Below are 22,266 nucleotides of genomic sequence, written 5' to 3' on the forward strand. Positions count from 1 at the left end.
TGGGACGGGGCCGAGAGCTGTGGGAGAGGAGCGAAGCTGGTGGAATGTAATGATAATGAGAGACGCCTGCGTCACTCACAGGTCTCAAGTCCCAGGGAGGAGCTCCGGAAGCATAAAAGGAGGAGTGATGACAGTGCAAGACCAGAGAGGACCAACACTTTTTTTGTTGTGCTTTTTATTATGTTTTATGCGTTAGTTGAACGTTGAGGGGCTGCTGCTTTACTTTCGTTTTGTGTTTATTTATTTATTAAATTGTTCGAATGTTCTTTTTTGCCGTATCTACGAACTTTGCTACAATCACATTAAATATAATTAAATGTATACGAAATAAATATATCCCAAACTTTCATAAACTGATACCAAACTTTTGAACAGTAGCGTGCAAGTAAAGGTTCTTTGACCTTTTAAACCTTACTGCCATTTTTCTTTTGTTCCTTTTATCTTGCTGCCTTTATGACTTTTCTTTTATCACGGTGTTCTAACTCTGATCTTTTTAATAACTGTCTGTTAGCTACCCTCTCCAGACCAGTTTAGCATATTTATATATAGCTACACAACTGGGGTGGTGGAATTTGATGTCATCATAGAATGAAGCCAGTTTCAATTATAGTTTTGCTTCCCCTAAAGAGGTTAACTGCTATGTTCAGGGGCACAATGGTGATACATTCAGGATCACACCTTGGAGGATCTGAAACTGCAACCTCATTTACCAACATAATTTAACCTCATAGTTATGGGGAGGGTAAGGTCTCTGATTTTGAGACTGTGTTTGTTCAACCTGATAAAGAGAACTTTATCACACCAGGTCAATGACTATATACATAGCTCTAAATGCTTTGGATTTTGTAACAGTGGGACTTCAAATCTGTTCACACTTGTCTGAAGCAGTAAACTTAGTAGTCCAGTTTTCACACTCACCTCTGGAAGATTAGCACAGTTTGATTTGACTTCATACTCAATGTATGCAACCTCCTTTCCATCTGCACGACCCATTTCAGTGTAGCACAGATCTCTTGTAGCATTGATATGTTTATCCACTTCCTCAAGTGAAAACACACATACTGCAGACTCTTCGTTTGGCCGACTGGAGGAGGCAAAATGGCTCGAAAACACCCCCAACAAGACCTCTTGTTCCGTAGCAGTTGGGCTTTCTATTCCCATAGCCTTACCTAACTTTGGTAGGCCTACATGTAGAGCTTGTAGAAGGTTATAATTCTTTCCTCCAGCTGAACGGCAACTTAACGGAACTTCTACATATGAATAATACGCAGCATCATCCAAACACATACGGGAAACATATGTGCGATATTCTCTCGACGGTGACTGTAAGTCTCTCCGATAGAACATGAAGTAGACATACGAGCGATGGGTAAATGATGTTACAAAATGGTGGTCATACTCAGAAAGCCTCCCAGCCACCGCTAACTTTGAAGTTTCTTCATATGAGAAAACAGGCTCCATAACTAAGTTCCGAGTAGATATTGGGGGTTGGCTGTTGGTGTAACCCCGCCCCACAAACAGTACTGGCTGTTGTTTCCCACGGCCTCTTGTGAGCGCCACAAGTCCTACTGTAGAGACATTGGGGTCATTAGCCGCCACATACTGCGTATCTACAGGCCTCTCTGCAGAGAAAAGCACTTTCCCCACTGCATCCAAACTTCGTTTCTGACATATTCCTTGATAAACACTTCCACAACTGATGAGCTCCTGACTATAAGGATCCACGAGTAGTAGCTTGTTGTGGTTATTGGTCCATTTTGCCTGTGGGCAGTTTGTGTCACTAATTGGGGGCAGGCAGTCACGGCTGTCTATCACAGGCCCCGTCTCTTCCTCTGCCTCAAGCTGAAGATCAGAAGAAAGCTGGTAAAGCCGATCACGGGCGCCTAAATAGACCCGACCCAATTTAGGGTCAGGATGCAAAGCCAGGTGCTCGAAGTAGGTGTCATTGCGCAAGAAAATAGGGTGATGGTTAGACGAAGCAGAGCTCTGGGTGACCATGCAGCAACACAGTATAGAGAAAAGAGAAGAGAACACACACACCATCCCAGGTGGCATGTCAACTATTCTGAGAGCAAAGAGAGAAAGAAGAAAAATAAATCAACAAAAACAGTAAAAATTTACATTATAATAAAAAACCCAATTATTTAAACATCAGTGTAAATATCATAATTGTTATTAAAACAACATAATATCCCAATAACACAAACCAAGAAATGATGCCACATGTGTCATGTTACAGCATGTCACAATATAAAAATTACAAATGAACTTTTCATTTACTGTAATCAGAGAAAGAGCAAAACAGAGAAACTTAAATTTTCTTACCAAGGTTTGATCTGCATGGGCGACATGCATACACACAAAACAGTCAAATACACATCCCCATCGGCTAAATCTATGACACAAACAGAAAGAGAGAGAATTGTTTACAAATTACAGGAATACAGACATTCAGTATCACCTTCACAAAATGATACAAGCTAATACGGTTTACTTGAAATAAGCCTGTACCCCAGCAGGTTTGAGTTTATGGACCTGTTGTTATGGCAGCAAATTTGAGATAAGCTTCAAAAATGTATCAATCCTGGATCATGTTAAATCACCAACAATAAAATCCAGCTAACGGAGTAATCCACATACGATGAACAGGTCCCGGCAGTGAAATATATCTGTAAGCAAAGTCACGTATTCCCCATGAGCTTGCAATCTCAGACAATACTGATAGCACATCCAACTCTCTACACTGTTGAAATTCATCAACAGCAAAAAAAAAAGATGTTCAAATACTTGCAAATATCTAATAAATTCCTTAAATCCAATGTGTGTGGGATCAAGCAACAAATGATAGAAATGTATTCTTTAGTTTCAATTTTATATTTTTTTGATACAGCTGGCTGTTTACAACAAACTGTCCATTGCTCGTTCCTGTAATCATTGGTTTACTTGTGTACATTTCCTTATACATTCACTTGTGTATAAGAAATAGCATAGCAAAATAGCAAAAATACGGTACATATATATTGATTATTATTAATCTGTTTCAGTTACAATTTTGCTTATATGCCATATTTATGACAGTCAATGGGGCAAAGTAATAGAGGTGAATAGAAAAAACATTCATAGAGATACCAAGAAAAAATGTTGATTATTGGATTTGATGCAAACCTCCATTTTTACAGGTCTCAAGTTAGCACGGAACAAAATCAGCACTAAAATCCCAAAAGTTACCAGAACAACTTTTACAGAAACTTTCCAGAATCTGTGTAAAAGGGGCATTAGATAAGTAAATAACATAATTTATATAACCAAGTCTGACAAAGCCAATAAAAGCAGCATTTAACTAAATATTTTGCATATTAACACAAAAAAAGGAACTTTTTGTGAAAAAGAGAACTGAAAATGGGAAACTGATCTGAAAAACAATCAACAATCATTTGACTTGTAGTGGCAGGTGTATTAAAAAAAAAAAAAACTATGTTGCTACAACAACAAGGCTACATTCAAAATGCACACCGTAAAACCGAACAGTGAAATAAATTAAATTAAATAAGTTAATTTCACTCAAACATTAATGAAAGTTCACTGGACTTAATTGAAATAAGTACTGTAAACTCAAAATGTCGTTGTAGTAAGGTGAACTTAAAATTATTGTATTTTCTAGTTCCCAGCATGCTTTGCATCAGACAACAAGGAAAATAAATGTAGAAATGAAGTGTTATTTTGTGTGTTTTTGCACAAGATTAACAGAGAGACATAAGTTAGTACTTAAATGTTGTGTTATGTTAGGATTTTCATAGGTTTCTGTTATGTTGGTTTTGTAGTATTACCGTTGTGGTGAAGAGTAGAGCCTGTGGTTAGGTTGAGGATGGTCAGCAAAACTTCAAGACTATATATACTGCATGTTTTTGGACTATTTACATGCAAGTGTTGTCGTGAGTCTACTTTAGCATGTGCCAGTCTGCAGTTGCTAACTAGTACTAAACTATAAAGAGCTGAATGAATGTGCTGTTGATGGAAGCAAGTTGTATATAATTATCATTGTGATAAGTGGGGTAGGATTATGAAGCAAGGCTTGGCTTGGCTCCCATTGCTCTCAGCCCAGTCCCACTTGTCATAAAAATTAAGCTCTACTAACTTAACAAAATTGAGTTTGTTTACTCATGTTTTGAGGAAATAAGTTTCCTCAAATGTTTTGAGTATTCTGAACTTCAGGTTTTATAGTGCAGAAAAATGTGGCCCAGTTTTTGTTCATATGTGACTCTGAACATTTTTTTCCCCCCTTGACAATGCGAACAGAACAAATCACATGGAATCTGATCTTTTTGATACTAGGGCCTCATATATACAAATTAGAGAGATGATCGTAAGATCAAATTTAGGATGGTTTCTGCGCAACATTTTATAAATGAGGCGCCACATTTGGGCTACTTCCATATGTGGTCCTAAATCCAATTCAGATCAGATGTTTTGCAATTCGACCTCAGTCTGAACGGTCATATTCATGTGTCTTTTACGTCACTCTAGATTGAAATTCACCATAATTCTGCGCTGAAGGGCAGTCACTCAAATTTATACTCCGGTAGTTCTTTGATCACTCTGTGTATATGACAGAAAGTTACAGATGCAGTGGAGAGAGGTGTTTACAGAATATTACAGTGACAGCGCTACACAAGCTAAACTTAAGGGTTTGTACCATAAATATTTAAAAGCTATCTTCATAATCCTTGTCACCTGCTCACGAGTTCACTGGTGTCTGCAGTAAATCACCTTATAAATGAATGTGTGAACGCTTACTTCAGTGCCCTCCATGTTTACTTCTGTATGACAGCATGCCTCACACCATCTTGTTAACATTCTGTTTATGCATACGGGTCAGTTCAGGACCATCATTCATTCACAATGGAATCTGATATTGGCCACATTTTAAAATAATCTGAACAGCCATACAAAAAAATCTGATCTGATCCATAAATTGGAATGGAGCACTAATGTCTGCAGGGCAAACAAACATAGCCCAATATAGACCTGCAGCAGTCCATTCAAATAGTGGCACAGCAGCCTCTATAAAAAGCTGTATAAATAAAAGTCTTTGAAGATTCAATTCAATGTGCTATTGAATTGACAGTGAATGAACAGTCCATGAGGCTACTTTCAGCACAGTAACGCAGCAAAGCTAGGAGTTCTGTAAACACAACATGTCTAAACCTGAGTATTCCGTCTTAAATCTTTAGGAAATATCTGCTAGACTCGGTGTAGGACAAGTGTAATAGTTATATCTTTTCCTGCCAGCTAAACGTTTCTTAAAGGTCAACATGAAATGGTGTTCACAACACATTTTACTTCCCAATGTGACATATTCCAGACTAAAACAAGAAATACAACAAGAGAATAATAAATATACTGCAAACTTAAATTTGAGTGGCCAAGCCTCAAAATAGCAAAGAGTCCTTATATATTTTTTGAGGACTGAAACTAATTCTTGGATAAGAGGTATTAAAATGTACTAGAAAAGCAAAACATATTGATTTTATGTTCAGTCTAAAAAGAAAAAGAACAAGGCATGGGAAAGAGAACAGCCCAGTCATCTAATACTAAGAGCAGCTCAAACACAAATTATTTGATCCTCTAGCCAAAAACATGCACACACTTGCCCGACACACCTCTAGGGTGACATACACGCTCAAGTCCTTCAACCAAATCCTCAATTTAACATTGATGTCCCATATCCTAAAATATCTACTTCAAGAATTCATTAAAGACTGTGTGGTACTGGTGACAGTAAATGTTAACACTATTTTGACTAATAAACTGGTAAATTAAATACAAATGTATCCTAAAATAAATACCATCTTGTGCAAGCATGCTAATGTTTATTAAGCCTTACATAATTTGTCAACAAAAAAAGACAAGGCTATGATATTAATTTAATGGAGGCTGTGAGCAAAGACTTTACATATAATATGTTATAATAGAGTTTCTAAAGCTTAAATAAAAGCTCAAAAAATGAAATAGCTCAAATAATACAATGTCATCTGAATAAGGCTGACATCAAGAAATTGGTAATAATTTCAGCCATTAAAATCCTGAACTATGGAATCTATCAGGAATATTAAACGAAGCCATGTGAGGTTTGTGTATGTACTTTTTTTTACATCTCACAGATGGGGAATCTGAAAAAGTGGAACACGCACACATACACACACACACACTTATTTAATTAGCTATCCAAATGGGGTTATTACATAGATTTCTATTGTTTTTTTGTTATTTTTTTTACAGTTAGTTATAAATAATGTAACCTAACCCACACCCTAACCATAACAGAAAACATTCGCCATTCTACAATCAATCAATACTTTTTTATTATTATTATTATTATTACTGTATTATTGATTTTAGCATACATTATTATTATTATTATTATTTTACAAACAAGGACATCCTTAAAAAATAGGTTTTGTCAGCTTTAGCTCACTTGGTTCAAATTTGTCCCCATATGGTTAAGTACACAAACAAACACACACACACACACACACACACACACACACGCGTACATGATCCTAGCTAAATATTAACACAGACAAAGGCCAGACCAATGTGTGTGCACCTCTGAACCTGAAACACTGAACTCCTGGCTAATGTTGTTGTTATATGAAGAAATAAATCTAACAAAACTATTGTAAAATTAAGAAGACTTGGAAAGTAGTGCACAGGTTTAATGGACTGACTTTACGATGCTTCTTTGAGCTTTACAAACCTGATCACTATGACCTGTCACTGTACAGTAAAGAGAACAGGAACATTATTAAAAACTTCCCTTTTGTGTTTCACAGAGAGAATAATATCATACAGGTTTGAAACAAATGATATAGTCTCTCCACTGAGACTCAACTCCACTGATGGACTTTGATAATGTTGAACTACAAGCTCTGCAAATACTTTACATTATATACAATTCTTTATCCAAACTGAAACAAGTGTTTTTTAGGCTAAATTCAGCCCAACTAACAGCCTGATGAGACAATGAATTGCAACAACAACAACAACAAAAAAGGTATAAATAAGCTTGGGGGAAAACAGTCAGAAGATCTGAATATGCCCTTATTCATTCTCAATACCATGATTACCATCTCTTACTACTAACAACTTTCCCACCACATTAAAACAGGCAACAAAAACACACTTTTTCCTATGTTTGGAAACATATGCTTTTGACTTCGAGACCAGAGTCAACTGCTAAATCAAGGAAGCATCAAAACTGACAGAGCAAATGTCCATCCCACCTCAGAGCAAAAAGGTTTGTCACCTCCATAAGACAAGGGGGAAGGTGAGCGTGAAGGCAGCAGCTTCCTCAAGTCAATGGCTGAAGCTGAGGTAAAGCGTACCTTTCTGGGCCAACAAGACAATCAGAAACAGATCCATTGCAGCAAGCTAAAGAACTACCTCATCTTGCTGTGGCTCAAATGTTTCTCTGCAACATGTGTTCCTTCAGTGAAAGCATTTAGTGCCAGGGACACATCCTTTCACCTCACCGTTCAAAGCTTGTAAACATGCTTACATTTTTTGCATTCAGTTCAAATATAACAGTCCAAAAGATGTTCTGATTCTTTATTATTGTTCTTTAGTTGTATTCTTTTAAAATATATTTTAAAAAGGACTATGCCAGATTTTTTATTTGTAAGTTTTACAAATAATCAAATATTTTAGTGAAAAAGTATAAGATTTATAAGAATAAATAACTGTTCATAAGTGAAATGTTAACACTTATTTTTTTAATATTCCCGGTGGGCCGCTGTACAATGTGGCCCAGCTCTTTGCGTAATATATATATAAAAAAATGGATTAGTAGTAAATGTACATATTACATTAGGCCACGGGGAAGTCGTGGCCTAATGGTTAGAGAGTTGGACTCGTGATCCAAAGGTTGCGGGTTCGAGTCTCCGGCCGGCAGGAATTGTAGGTGGGGGGAGTGAATGTCCAGCGCTCTCTCCACCCTCAATACCACGACTGAGGTGCCCTTGAGCAAGGCACCGAACCCCCAACTGCTCCCCGGGCACCGCAGCATAAATGGCTGCCCACTGCTCCGGGTGTGTGTTCACGGTGTGTGTGTGTTCACTGCTGTGTGTGTGCACGATGGATGGGTTAAATGCAGAGCACGAATTCCGAGTATGGGTCACCATACTTGGCTGAATGTCACTTCACTTCACTTCACTTCACATATATCCTTCCATCGGCCCAGACGAATGGCCCACACAGCCCACTTCATTCAAATATTCTAATTAATATAGCGTGCTCCGGCTCAGTACAGCGGCTCAAAAGCACTCACCAGTATCAAAATGTTTGAAATAGCCAATCAAAGTGTAGAAGCCGTTTTACTGTTCACAGACGCTGAGCTGCGCGTGACTTGAAAGCGAGCTGAGGTAAGATATAAGCAGCTAAACATGACGAGAGACAATTCAGCAATATTTGCCAACCGTTTTTATATACACACTGGTGGTTAAAAGTTTGAAATAATTATACTTTTTAATTATTTATTTATTTGAAAGAAGATTGAATTTATTTGATCAAAAATACAGTAAAACAATAGCCTAATATTATGAAATATTACACCTAAAATAGTGGTTTTCTATTTAAGATGTTTTAAAATGCAATTTATTTCTGTGATCAAAGCTGAATTCTCAGCATCATTACTCCAGTCTTCAGTGTCCCTTCAGAAATCATTCTAATGCTGCTTAATTTGCTGCTTTTATTATCAGTTATTTGTGATCAATTATTAATAATGGTTTTATTATTGGTATAATGGTTCTCAGTTAAAGAACAGCATTTATTTTAAATAGAAGTATTTTTTTAATAAGTGTAAATATCTTTACTGTCACTTAAATCAATTTAATCAAAGTCCCTTTGAAAAATATTAATTTATATTTTTTAATCTTACCCAAGACTGAATGGTATCACATTTTCCACAAATATATGAAGCAGCACAACAGTTTTCAACATTCATAATAATCAGAAATGTTTATTAAGCAGCAAATCAGCATATTAGAGTGGTTTCTGAAGGATCATGTGACACTGAAGACTGGAGTAATGATGCTGAAAATACAGCTTTGATCACAGCAATCAATTATATATTTTACTATATATTCGCATAGAAGACACCTATTTTAAATTGTAACATTATACATTTCACAGTACTGTTTACTGTATTTTTCATCAAAATCATTTGTATACTCTTTTCCACAGTTGGAGCTCTATTCCTTAAAATGACAGATGTCAAGCTCCTGCAAAAGGACAAATACTGTATATGATGACCACTAGAAAGGACCCATAAAAACAGTCCACATTCTGCACTATTCCAGTCTTATAGACAATACCTGAGCATCGTGTCATATGGACTGATAATATTGGTATTTAACTTTAGTGATATTAAACTGTCCCTCGTAAAAATTCTTTAACATTATTTACTATTTGTTATATACACCAGAAAAGACAAATTATAACGTCAATGATATGCCACTCATTTATGGTGTGGGGTGTTGCGGACCGGGTTTGGTGGGCCGCTCTGTTCTAAAAAGTCGAGGGCCACTTTTTGGCCCCAGTCCACCCCTGGTTAAAGCTCAATCACACTAACTATAAACCAACCTAAATGTAAAAGAATAGCACTGTCCACACCACAACTAAAATGCCACAGAGGAACAAGGAACAATTTTTAGAATCACAACAATTTGACGAATAAAACATTGACGTCCAATCAGAATCCAGTCTGCTGATTTAAAGAGCTCCAATACTTATAATAATAAACAGAACATCGTTGTGTGTTTTTTTTGGTAACGTAATTCAATAACTGTGATAATACCGTATACGAAGATAAAAGGTTAAAAAAAAATTGTGATATGGAAATTTGACAGTCCCATTTAAATGGGAATAAGTTTATGTTCATTGCCACTGGGGCTAGCAGAAAAAATGCAGACCGAGGGCTATGTGTGTCAACAAGACCATTCGGGCTCGTAACCAGAACAGCGAGTTCCACCGACTGGTACAGGACCCACAGCTGATTGAACTCTAGTTTCGATGTTCTTTTGGGCTACAAAGGACTCGGTTTGATTATAGAAGCCTTCTAAAAATCTCTGCGATCACACACTCTCAAAATCAGACACCGATTTAGGTCTCTTAATTAAAAGTATTTCGTGGTTATGACCACAATGAGCAATGTTCGCTGTTACTTATAACCAAACTAACACCTTAAATATTCAGGATTCACAACTACATTTTGGTGAACCAATGCTATGTGAACATACTGTACAACATAAACCACAACAGACAACTATTATTTTGTCATGTTGTTGTACATAACCATGTAGACTGCTTCACTTAATTTTAGGATATCCAGCAATCATAAATGGTAGAAAGGAGAATTGTGTGGTCTGAGAGAGAGACTAAACTATTATCAAAGGGTCAAAAGTTTACAAGTTGAGTCAAGTTGTTCACACCACAGATTTGGCTCAAAGCTCAAGAAATGTGCAAAGAAAGCTGTGGAAAGGTGGGAGGAAAGAGGGAGGGAATCAAGCACAACAACCCACAACACAAAGACCAAAAGCACTCATTACTGTGATTAATGAAGATTAAAATGGGAGTGGAGACAAAGACAAAGGAGCTGGGGCACTTTGCTGTATCACTCATTGGACAAACGCATAACATTTAACAGACAATAAAACAGTTCGTAAATTGGATAATTGGGTCAGATGAGAGAATGAAGTCGCTTACAGCCCTCAGAACAACCATAAAAACAGGACTGGGACATGTGACATATTTAGAGAGATTTATGAATAAATGCCTTTGGTGCCAAAATAGCTCATCACTATCTAATCTTAAAAGAATAAATCCCAAATGGCTACCTTATCATAAGAGCCATATAGCCATAAACAAACTCAATTATTGATAAAGTATGTTTTAACATTTCAGTACTTACTAAGCTTCAAGGAGGAAAAACATTTTTTAAAGCCCACCTTCTTCACAATATTTTAATCACTTTTAACAGCATTACAGCCTCTGAACAAATCACATCTTCTGTACATTCTTCAGTTTTCATCTTTACATTGTTTGTATTTGAATAAGCCATTGTTGTTGCATTTATGATCATGTATTATGCTGCTGTTATTTCATAAATAGGCCTCCAGTTCAATTAGAAAAATAGTGTGTGTGAATAAATGGTGCTGGTTCATGTTTAAAGCACTAGAATACAGCCTATCCAGAGAAAGCATACAACATACTAGTTAGGAATGCTTTACTTACATTTTTATAGATGATACCATTTTCTTTGTAGATTTTAATTTATTTTTGAGTGATTTTATTTTCTAATCACCTAATTTACTAGTATGTGTTAAACAGTTAAAACTTCACATAACTTAAAGGCTTGTGACTGTCTCGTTGACTTCCAAGTAAATACCAATTCTATACCAAGTTCTGTGTCAGCCACACCACACAGATACGGACACGCAGTATTCATTCAAATCAAAGCGTAAAGAACGTAGAAGACGTATCCGTGTGGCGCAGCTGACACAGAACAGCGTACTCTGTTTGCGTTCAGCGAATATTCTCCAAATGGTGCTACGGTGACACAGATGAGACGAATTGTTGAATAAAGTCGTTATTTTTATTTTCTTTGCATACAAAGAGTATTCTCGTAGCTTCATAACGTTAAGGTTAAACCACTGATGGCAGATGGACTATTTTGGCGATGCCTTGGCTTTGACAGTGTTATTTACTTGGCAGTCAATGGGACAGCCACAAGCCTCCCAGTTTTCATCCAAAATATCTTAAATTGTATTCCGAAGATGAACAAATCTTTTACGGGTTTGGAACCGCATGGGGGTAAGCGATTAATACAATTTTAATTTTGAGGTGGAGTAACCCTTTAACCCTCTTAACTTTCTGTGTGAGGCTCTTCAATGTTTTCCAATTGCTTTCAATAAAGGATAAATGTGACATCAAAACTGTATGTACAACATCCACAGGATTCTTTTAAATTGTTTGTGTTGGTTATAGTTTCTATGTCCACACATGCTTGGACTCTTATTATTGCTGCATGCAGCTGTATTTCACTTTATTGTGCTCAATTGTTGCACGCCCTGTTTACCCATGGCACACCCTAAGCCTTGTCCATGGCTATCTTCCAGCTTTTTATGATGCGTTTTTTTTTTTTTTTTTTTTTTTTTTTTGAAGATTAGCAATCTGTGATTACTGTATGCTCTCTATAATATAAAAAGAGCAATGTGAACTTTTTAAAATGTTAACCTTTTTTGCAGAATGAATAATGGTGAGGAAATGATGAAAGAATTCACATTTTAAAGCAAATTATTCCTTTAGGACTCCTATAAACGTATCTTCTCTAATCACTTCATAAGAAATTAATGATATCATAATCCAAAGGAAAGGGCGAATATAAGTAAAGTGGGACAACTGGATCAATCATTGTGCATATTCTTCCATTACTAGAAATTAACTTTAAGTAAATCCTAAAATATTATTTTTTGACATTGATATAAACATTTGTATCAAGTTTTTGTATCAAAAAGCAGCAAATTATTATGCACTCCAACAGGTCTCTCTAACTCTTATGCATTTCTCAATATAGTTTTTCTCTATGCAGTTTGGCAGCAGTAGAGAAGTGCTTGGCTTTCCTTTGTTTATGCCATTCCTTAACCAGGATTTTGGCAGGGAATGTTTGATGACATAATCAAATACTATAGATAATGTGCTTTGAACAAATGAGACAAAAGTTGAACAGTTTATTTATAAAACTAAAAATTGCCTTTGGCTAAAAGGAGATGCAAACAGTGCAGCAGGAATGGAAGCATTATGGTTTGAAGCCAGACAGGCCCTGAGGAAATTATAGACTCAACCAAGCATTCCACAATGTACCAAAGTATTTGAGAATATAAGGCCATCTAAGAGGATCTTGTACAAACACTGAAACAAGTCCACAAAAGAATGTCTAAAACATGGTAATTTCATAACCCTCCAAAAGCAAGGCCCACTTTTGAAATACAGACAATTCCATAGGTCAACATTTAGGCCTGCGCAGTCTGCAGGTTTGTGTTATATGCAACAAATGTATCCTTATGTAACAGCTATGTTCTGAGAGAGAGAGAGAGACATAGTGTAGAGGTGGGTGGGGGTTTGTTCCCACTAATTCAGCAAGGGGGAAAAAAAAGAAAAGCGGCGTAGTTCCCAGGACAACCAGAAACCCACCAGAGCTTTCCAACAAGAGGCAAATGATTGCCAAGAGACTCCACTAACTGTAAGAAGTTCTTCACATATATCCCTAAACGTATGCTTGCTTACACCATCAGTATACATTAACTCTTTTCTACCCTAAGTAAACATTAAATATGGAATGCATCTTATATCGTTTTTGCATCCATATCATTTAAGGGACTATTGTTATATGGATCTACATATATTCCCAACAAAAAAAGAAAGAAATGTCATATCTGCAATGACAAGGAGCCAACAAAACGGTTGCACTTTTAACAGATCAAGAAGGCTTTTACTAGTAGTGCTGCATCAGGGAATAAAAAAGGAGAACAATCTTTATTAAAGCCCTAAAAGGCAAGAAGGTCTGGTCCAACATTCATGTTCTCTTCACCATGGCAACTCCTTTTCCCAGGATAGAGACAATCTCAAGGGTAGGAATGTTTATGAGTGTCCCAGGAAGAGTTTTGAGGAGTTCTGTGTGACTGCATCAGTAAGACAAAGGAAGAGAAACAGAGCGCAGAAAAGATTGAAATTACCTATTGGTTTAGAGTTAGGTTAATCTTTCTGAATCACTGCTATTAAAATGGTTAGTATTTGTAAGAGTTAGTATTTGAATTTAGAAATGTACAGATGATTGATGTATACAAATTAGTAAATCCATGCAATACACAGAAGTTTAAAATGTAAAAGACATTGATAAAACAATAGTTTTTTTAACTACGGTCTCCCTGCAATACATACTGAATGATAAATTATACTACATTAATTTGCTAACTCTCAAGTAACAAGGAATGCATTACACGCTAAATAAAATGTCAATTAATATCTATATCAAATTTATTTAGGTTTTTATTGAAATACTTACGCACACCTTACAAACTCCGGCGTGTCCATGCACTCATTCACATATTCAACAGTTACTCACTCACCCCTCCCCTCCATCTGCAACTCTCCCTCATTCTCCAATTCCCCCTCTTTTCACTGACCTTTTAAATCTCCATTCCAACAAAAGAGACAAAGGGAGCTGGACGGCTTTCTCTCTTTCCCCCCTGCTGAAGGGGAACAAACACACACACAAGACTACAGCCCATCGTTCCACAGACACAGGCCCGAAAGTACATGTACAGATCTGCACCACTATATCACTTATATATTTTTTTATCATCTATGCTATTAGTAAGAGTCTGTTTCTCATCATTTAGGTGCCCTAGGCAAGATCCCTATAAAATATGAAAACTTCAACATGCTTTATTAAAACACTTAGCCCAACTCTAAGTCTATATTAAATTACAAAATAATTTTGTAATCATTGTCATACATATGAGTGATACATATGAGTGCGTCTCTTCAGAAGACTTGAATTAAACCACTCAAATCTTAGGGATTACTTTCACAATGTCAATGTACTTGAAGCTTAAAAATGTAACAGACTTTCAATGGATGGAAAAAAAGATGTAGAGAAAAATATCTTAATTTGTTTTGCTAAATGACTGGCAGGCAGAAGGCACATCAAAAGCTGTTTGATTGGTTAAAGAAAGAAGTGGACTGTGACCACTTTTTATTTAACTATTTACAGAGACTTGGGCTGCCACAGAGATGGTGTTATATCTCTTGACATTTATATCCATGTTATGTTTTAAGGAAGTAGGATAATATTGTACTCCATAAAGACTTAGCAACACTAACAAGACCTAGTAATTGGCCAGAACATTCTGGTAACCAGCTAGAACCCCCAGTGATGCTCAGCACCTAGCCAAAACAACCTACACTGTAAAACATGGCCTTGATTTTAACGGTATAAAACTGTGAAAAATGCTACAGTAAAAACCTGTTAAATGGTTAACAGTAAGTTCCTGTAAAATTTACAGGGAAAAACCATGAACTGATGTTCCCAGAATTCCCTGCGTTGCAGTTTTTTCTTTGAAATAATGTTTCTTCTTAGTTTTTTTTGTCAGTTGTGTTTATCAGGGTTGTATGTTACATCTAATGTTGTTAAATTAATGTTTATTGCATATTTCAGTTTAATGAGTCTCACCATGATGGTGTTTAGTGCTTGTGTGAATGACACTGTGCACCTTCTATACATGTTATTATTTAAAACCTGCTTGTGATGGGCTTTGGTTCATCATGTGATTTTCTCATCACCACCTGCATTTGATGGTTATCAATGTATTTCAAAGGTACAAAACAGATTTTAGTACTTCAATAGGTTGGTATATTAACATTATATCAGTTAATGAAATTACCGTATTTAACTGTAAATTTAAGTTAAAACCCGTAAAACCTAAAATGTTGTTACCGTATTTTTTTATGGTAGAATTCCAGCAACCACAGCTCCCGTTTTGGAATTTTTCTTACAGTGTAGCAAATAACACCCTGAAAACCAAATAGCAAAACACTTCAACCATATTTCAGAAAAAAATTATGCATGTTTTTTTCATCCAATGCCATCTCAATATATGAAGATACTCTACAAGAAATGAATCTCCATAGATGCTCTGAAAGTTGACTTCACAATCATTTCACTATTTCATTTGATTAAAAAAACATTAAACAGAAACAAAGGTCTTCAAGACATCCCATCAAAACGTTTTATTCACTTGAAGACATTTTGACTTTTTCAGTTGAATGTACTTCTCAATGTATAATCAGTGTTGGGTAAAGTTACTTTTAAAAGTAATGCATTACAATATTGCGTTACTCTCTAAAAAAGTAACTAATTACGTTACTTAGCTACTTTATATGGAAAGTAATGCGTTACGTTACTTTTGCGTTACTTTTTAAATATGAGCAAGGCTTGATTGTTTTTAATACAAGAAATTACATTAATTCAAATGTAAAAGCCCTGTATCTTGTGAAGGAAAAGTAAATTCACGTCTGTAAAGTAAAACTCAGGATAAGAAGGTTTAACACTCTTCGGCAATGAAAAAAATAATGAAGTACAATTGTTAGTTTATCTAAAGTCATTTTTGCTTATTAGTATGGTTGAACTGGATCATCAAAGGTCAGCAGCAAAGACATTGGTTAATAAAATGAGATTAGATACATTGGTGTTGTTTAACATATTTAATTATTGCAGTTTGCGTCATATTCTGAGTTTGCATTTCACTGTTTTAATTCATTTTGATGAATACTAAATCTGTTTTTTGCGAGTGGGATGAATTCATGCACATTCACATTTAGATCTATAGTAACAGCAAGCTCACACAGCGCACTGTCAGTCAATACATAGGGAAAAAGTAACTGGCGGTACTTTTTTGAAAAAGTAACTCAGATATTTTCTTGTAAATTAAAAAGTAATGCGTTACTTTACTAGTTATTTGAAAAAAGTAATATTATGTAACTCGCGTTACTTGTAATGCGCTACCCCCAACACTGTGTATAATTATAATAAAAATAGCAATAATGAAATTATAATTAGTTTAATAAAATTCATTTGTATCTTTTTTTTCAATAAATTTGTATTCAATCATAAATCCAGAAAGTTATTGTAAAAGACTATTGTGAAAATACTAATAAATTGTGTTTCATTAATTAAATCGATTAGAACTGCTTTTTGATCATTCAATTCAATTAAACCATTAAATGGGAATCCAGAAAATTTTAAACAGAAATCACTGTATTTGGGAAAAATAAAACAGAATTTGGGGGGGGGGGGGGGGGGGGGGGCCTAAATATGTGATTTTTGTTCAATTTTAAATAAGCTGTTGTTAAATTGCATGTTTCATCATTTCAATTAATTAGACATGCTGTCATACTAAAATTTCAATTTAACCATTAAAATGGAATTCAGAAAAGTCTTTCAAGACCCCATCCTATGCACCACAATTTCAGAAAAATACAGACAAGCTCTTTTGGCTTGGAACAGTTGTAAGGATAGTATGCGTATGGGGAATGTCAAAAAAATGTCAAATTAAAAGTCCTGTATAAACAGTATGGAACTACCGAGAATATGAATGCTTAGAATGTGCTCAGATGGGAAACAATGTTGCTAATCTCACTACTCACAGGCCACAACAACCTTACTTTTGAATGTGTATAAAATGCCTTTGAGCCGCTCTGCATTGAAGCCTGTCATACTGTTTTTGTAATGAAAGATAATTAAAGCTACACTATGTAACTTTTCTGTTTGAAATTAACAATTTAAATAACACACAAGTAGGAATTGTTGGGATGGATTTCATGGGAATCTGCATACTATGTGTTTAACGTCATATATCGCTTCTTTTTAATTCTTTATTTAAATCGAAGTGTACATCCAATCCAGTCAAGAGAGTATGCGATTACTTTTGATGAAATTTGCCATTAGATCCACCCACACAGAACAGCAGAGGCAAAGCACAATTCACATAATGACTAAAACAATGTTCCTCCTGTGGCTTTAATATTTTTCCTATATAATTGTTTTATTGGATGTATCGTATCATGTCTGTTGTCCTAGTAAATAACACCTTGTTCATAGAGTATATATTTTAGTAGTAATATCTGTATTAAAAAGTAACCTGTTACAATATAATTAATTTTGTTACATTAAATATCATTTATGTAATATTTTATGTATTCTATGTTTTATCTTCATTTATAATGAAGCAGCGTGTAGTTAGCAAGTTAATAAGGTAAAGATATTCTGAACTGGATAAAACATTATGGATCAGTATCAGCAGACACTCAAGGTAGCAATACGTGTATCATACATGAAAAAGTTTTAATCGAGCCATGTTTTGTTACTTTTTTTAACTAAAGCTACACAAATCTCTACATTCTAAGTATCATTTGTCAAAGTCGATATGAAACAGAAGTGATATCTTTCATATTTTAACTTACTTTGTTTAACACAATACACTAAGGCGTACACCTCACGTGAGAACTCTGTCATTTTCACTGAAAGACTAGGTTTGACATTTTGGTTAAACATTATGAGGTTAAATACATACATGGATGAATTATTCACGTTCATTTCAAGATCAATAACATGATTTTAGAAATTTGACAAAGTGGATTTTCATCATTCATTTTATATTGTCTTTATTACTATGATATAAAGTTTATCGTTCTCTGTTTTGGTATATATCTACACCCCGCCACAAAACCGCACATGCAAGGACGTTCATTTTGTCATTTGTACACCCTCATGTTGTTCCAAAACTATAAGAGTTTCTCTTCTAGGGAACAAATTATGGTAATATTTTATAATAAAAGTGAAATGGCACTAGGTCTGTCAAAAATTCCATAAAAACACAATAAAGACATCATAAAAGTGCTCCACATTACTCATGCCCAATATTACAAGACTTTTGATAGATTTGTGTAACAAACAGACTTAAATTTCAATCATTATTCACAGAAATGTTCCCTGGTTACAACCTGTTTGGGGTCACAATAAACAAAACAATGAAAGAAAATTTGGAGTCTGTTTAAACCTGTATTTAACAGATGAATATTAATGCCAAATGTAAAGCCCCTGTGGTTAGAAGAAGAGTTATGACACCAGCTGGATGTAGAGAAGTGCTATCATCAATTCAAGCTTTCCCAAGCAAGACAAAACAATTCCTTTTTTTGTTTTTGTTCTGCCAATTGTCAAAACAAATGTGTAGCAGCAAATATGTCCAGACACTACAAAAATAACTCCCTATTGTCCTGATAAAAAGAACTTCAAAAATAAATTCTGCCATAAGACAATTTCCCCCCAGGTGAGAATAGGTGCATAGAAGTGCATTGTTTTGATGAAAATGTTTGTTTGTTTTTAACTTGTGATAAATATTTTCATTTGTTGGTAGATATGCCTCATCTTAAATGCTAGTGCAAATAAAATAAATGCATTTAAAATAAATTAACTTTAGATTACGCATAGCCTATTTCCAACAACCCAAATATATTCTTCATTTACATAAAATATTATATATATATATCTTTGTATAACACTTCAAATCAAAATCGCATCTTCAAGAACAACAGTGTTTAGCTAGAAGAAAAATAGTTTTTATTGTAACCTGTGGTAAATGCATAGACTTCCTTCAATCCATTTGAAGAAGAGGACAACATACTATACTTTTAATCCACGATTCGTGTAATCACAAGGCAAATCATCTACGATTTAAAGTCCTTGAAAAGTCTCATGGGTTTTGGGTCCCATTAGACCGTAACGTTACTTTGTTTAAAGCCCACTCACAACCGGAACGAGTAACTCGAAAACAAATTACCTTGAACATGAATATAACAACACGATGTACGAATTTCTACAGTAATTTATAGTGTAAAACATTTACGTAACAATTATCACAGCGCATGCACACATGTGTTGGGACACTTACCTCCTATCCACGTTACTCTGCTTTTGTGTTTGGAAAAAGTTTATCCAACTTGAACGATTTTTGAACAACGCAAATTCGCACGCTGACCACAATGTCCACTGCGTGATTTACTCGGTTTAAGGTACAAAAAATAATTATAAAAAAATAAAAACATAATATCGACGATTAAGAAATTCCGATTATTTTTTATTGCAAAGGTCGGTCGCTTGGTTTGTAGTTAAAACTTATGTCCATTTAAAAAATGAGTGCTTTGCAATTTACTGGTCCTTTTCACAGTCGGCATATCGCGCTGCAACAGCTTTTCAAAGGGAAAAGGTTTCGTATAAAGAAATGAATCATTAGAATGGAAACTAGCGAAAGCGTCGGTTCCATGAGAGGCGACCCGGAAGTAGTTTCTAATTGGTCAGCTACGTTGAGGACGCCATTCTTTTTATTTCTTCATTTAAATCTTTTTTTTAAGTCTATGATTTAAATAGATCGCCCAAGAAAATATGCTGTCATTTTTTTGTGCAATTTTTGCGCAAATCCTTCAAAAAGATCAATCCGAAATAGAACTCAGATCTCTTTACCTGCTTCTATAAGTTTTTGAAATAGTAAAAAATGAACATAAAATGGAAATAATTTTTTTTTAAACTTATTTTGGGTAACAAAATATTTTAAAAGAATTTGTTGTTGTTGATTGTTACCCATGAACTATAAGCTTTGCCCAACTGCATATTTAATTTCGTATTAAACTTAGATTAAATCACATTTTATGTCAGAACTCTTCCTATACAGATGTATAAAGTTAATTTTTACACATGTAAGGTTAATTATTTAGAGTCAGGAATTTTCCTGCTTATTGAAAGCACTCATCTTCATTACGGCATAAAACAGATCAGTTGTCTAGAAGGACCACTATCCTTCAGAATTTAGCTTCATCCCTAATGAAACACATCTGCCTGGAACTGTCAAGAAATTCTGAAAACTGGTTTGATTTTTCATGCGTGTTTGATTAGGGATTTAACTAAACTTTGCAGAACAAACCAGGAAGACCTACACACTTGTGAATACCACAAGTGTGTAGAACTTTATTATAAGATCAGTAGTAATAACAGACCACAACATTTAGTAATTGTAGTGCTTCTAATTAAGTGATAAAAGCAGTTGTAACATTTGACAAAAATATACTAATCTCTGCACCAATAAAACTACCAGTGTATATGTGATGTCTAATTAATTTATCTCATACTAGAATTTTTCCCTGAAATGTCACATTTTTATTTAAATTAATTTGTACACCTAAGTGCATAGGAAATTTTTTTTCACAACTTCATGTGAAGAGAAGAGACAGGGAAAGAAACAATTAACATTAAAAAACCTTTTTAATCCAGCAATGGTAAGTACATTCAAATACACTGGGCATCTCGTTCCTATCATTTGTTCAGGTCGGCATGCAAGTCAAAGGGTGGAGGAATTATGAATATGTAACAATGACTGATGATAATTCAGTTCCATTTCTCATTTTTATGCCCTTCCCTCATCAACTTCTACTTTTCTTTTGTTGCAAATTAATCACTTAATGCTAATTTGCCCAACCACTGGGAGACCACATACGGTCGTAGTATGATTTTTCATTCAATAGCATTTACATTCGTTCATTTCAAATACTACGGTTATAATTATACATATTATAGCATTACTGTTATGATGGCAGTAATGGAGAAATAAGGAAAATATTACAGTTACACTGTAATTGCACCACAATCATACGGGTTTACTAGACTGTCTCCTTCTAAAATGCAGTGTTGAGAAGCGGTCTAGCTGGGAAACCTCAGGCCGAATGTTGGGGGGTCTTCAGGAACATTGTCCCAACCAATGGACCACTAATCATTGCTAAAGTTGCATGAGTGCCCACTACTGGTGGAACCCATGCAATGATTTTAAAAAGAACGCCCTTGGATTTTCACTCCTGTTCCTGGAGATCTACCTTCCTGCAAAGTTCAGCTCCAACCCTTGTCAAATACACCTGAACCAGCTCATTAAGATCTTCAGGACCTCTTGATAATTATAGACAGATGTGTTGAGCAGGTTTGGAATTGAACTCTGCAGGAAAGTACAGCTGCAGGAACAGGATTGAGCACCTTTGCTTTTGCAACCTATATGGAGCTGATTTATTATTTGCTATTATTTGTTACCTGCTTTTTTTTTTTTTTAGTTGTATGCATCATTGAAGTGTAGGTTAAGTGCAACTGAGTTGCCACAATCAAGCTGTATTCTGGGAGCTGACTAAAGCATTTGAGTCAAGTCAAGTCACCTTTATATAATACCGATTGTGTCAAAGCAGCTTTACAGTGTCAACAGGAAAATAGTTTGTCTAAAGTCTACTAAAGTCAATTCATTGATGATTCAGTGATGTCATCATCCAGTTTAATTCCAGGTTGAAACACAAGTCAGGTTAAGCAGAGGACTCGTCTGGTTTCCGTGGTCTTGTGCTGATGGTCATCGAGGTGACGAGGTCTTTGCTGGAGATCTGGGGCTCACCTAGGTGACATGGTCTCCACTGACATTCATGGATGTAGAGGTCATGGTGCTGTTCCACCAGCTGATCTGGATTGGCCTACAGACTGGATCTGGGTAGCCACGGTGACCTCGGAATAGAAATAAAGTTGTTTAATGAGTTTAGGTTTGCTCTCCGGTAAAAAATCAAAGGGTTGACGGT

General features: G+C 35.3%; 1 protein-coding gene across 1 annotated transcript in view; it reads right to left on the bottom strand.

Moving 5' to 3' along the window:
- LOC306845193 (plexin-B1-like) overlaps positions 1–19,889 on the bottom strand; it is a 57,025-nt gene extending 37,136 nt beyond the window's left edge. The window contains exons 1-3 of the mRNA XM_079377844.1: positions 19,566–19,889; positions 2,326–2,395; positions 919–2,065 (exon numbers count right to left, since the gene is read on the bottom strand). Of these exons, the coding sequence (XP_079233970.1) occupies positions 919–2,055 (1,137 nt within the window). The 5' untranslated portion in view covers positions 2,056–2,065; positions 2,326–2,395; positions 19,566–19,889. The remainder of the gene's footprint in view (positions 1–918; positions 2,066–2,325; positions 2,396–19,565) is intronic.
- Between the last annotated feature and the right edge of the window lie 2,377 nt (positions 19,890–22,266).

Source organism: Barbus barbus (assembly GCF_936440315.1).
Source record: "Barbus barbus genome assembly, chromosome: 25".
Taxonomy (NCBI): domain Eukaryota; kingdom Metazoa; phylum Chordata; class Actinopteri; order Cypriniformes; family Cyprinidae; genus Barbus; species Barbus barbus.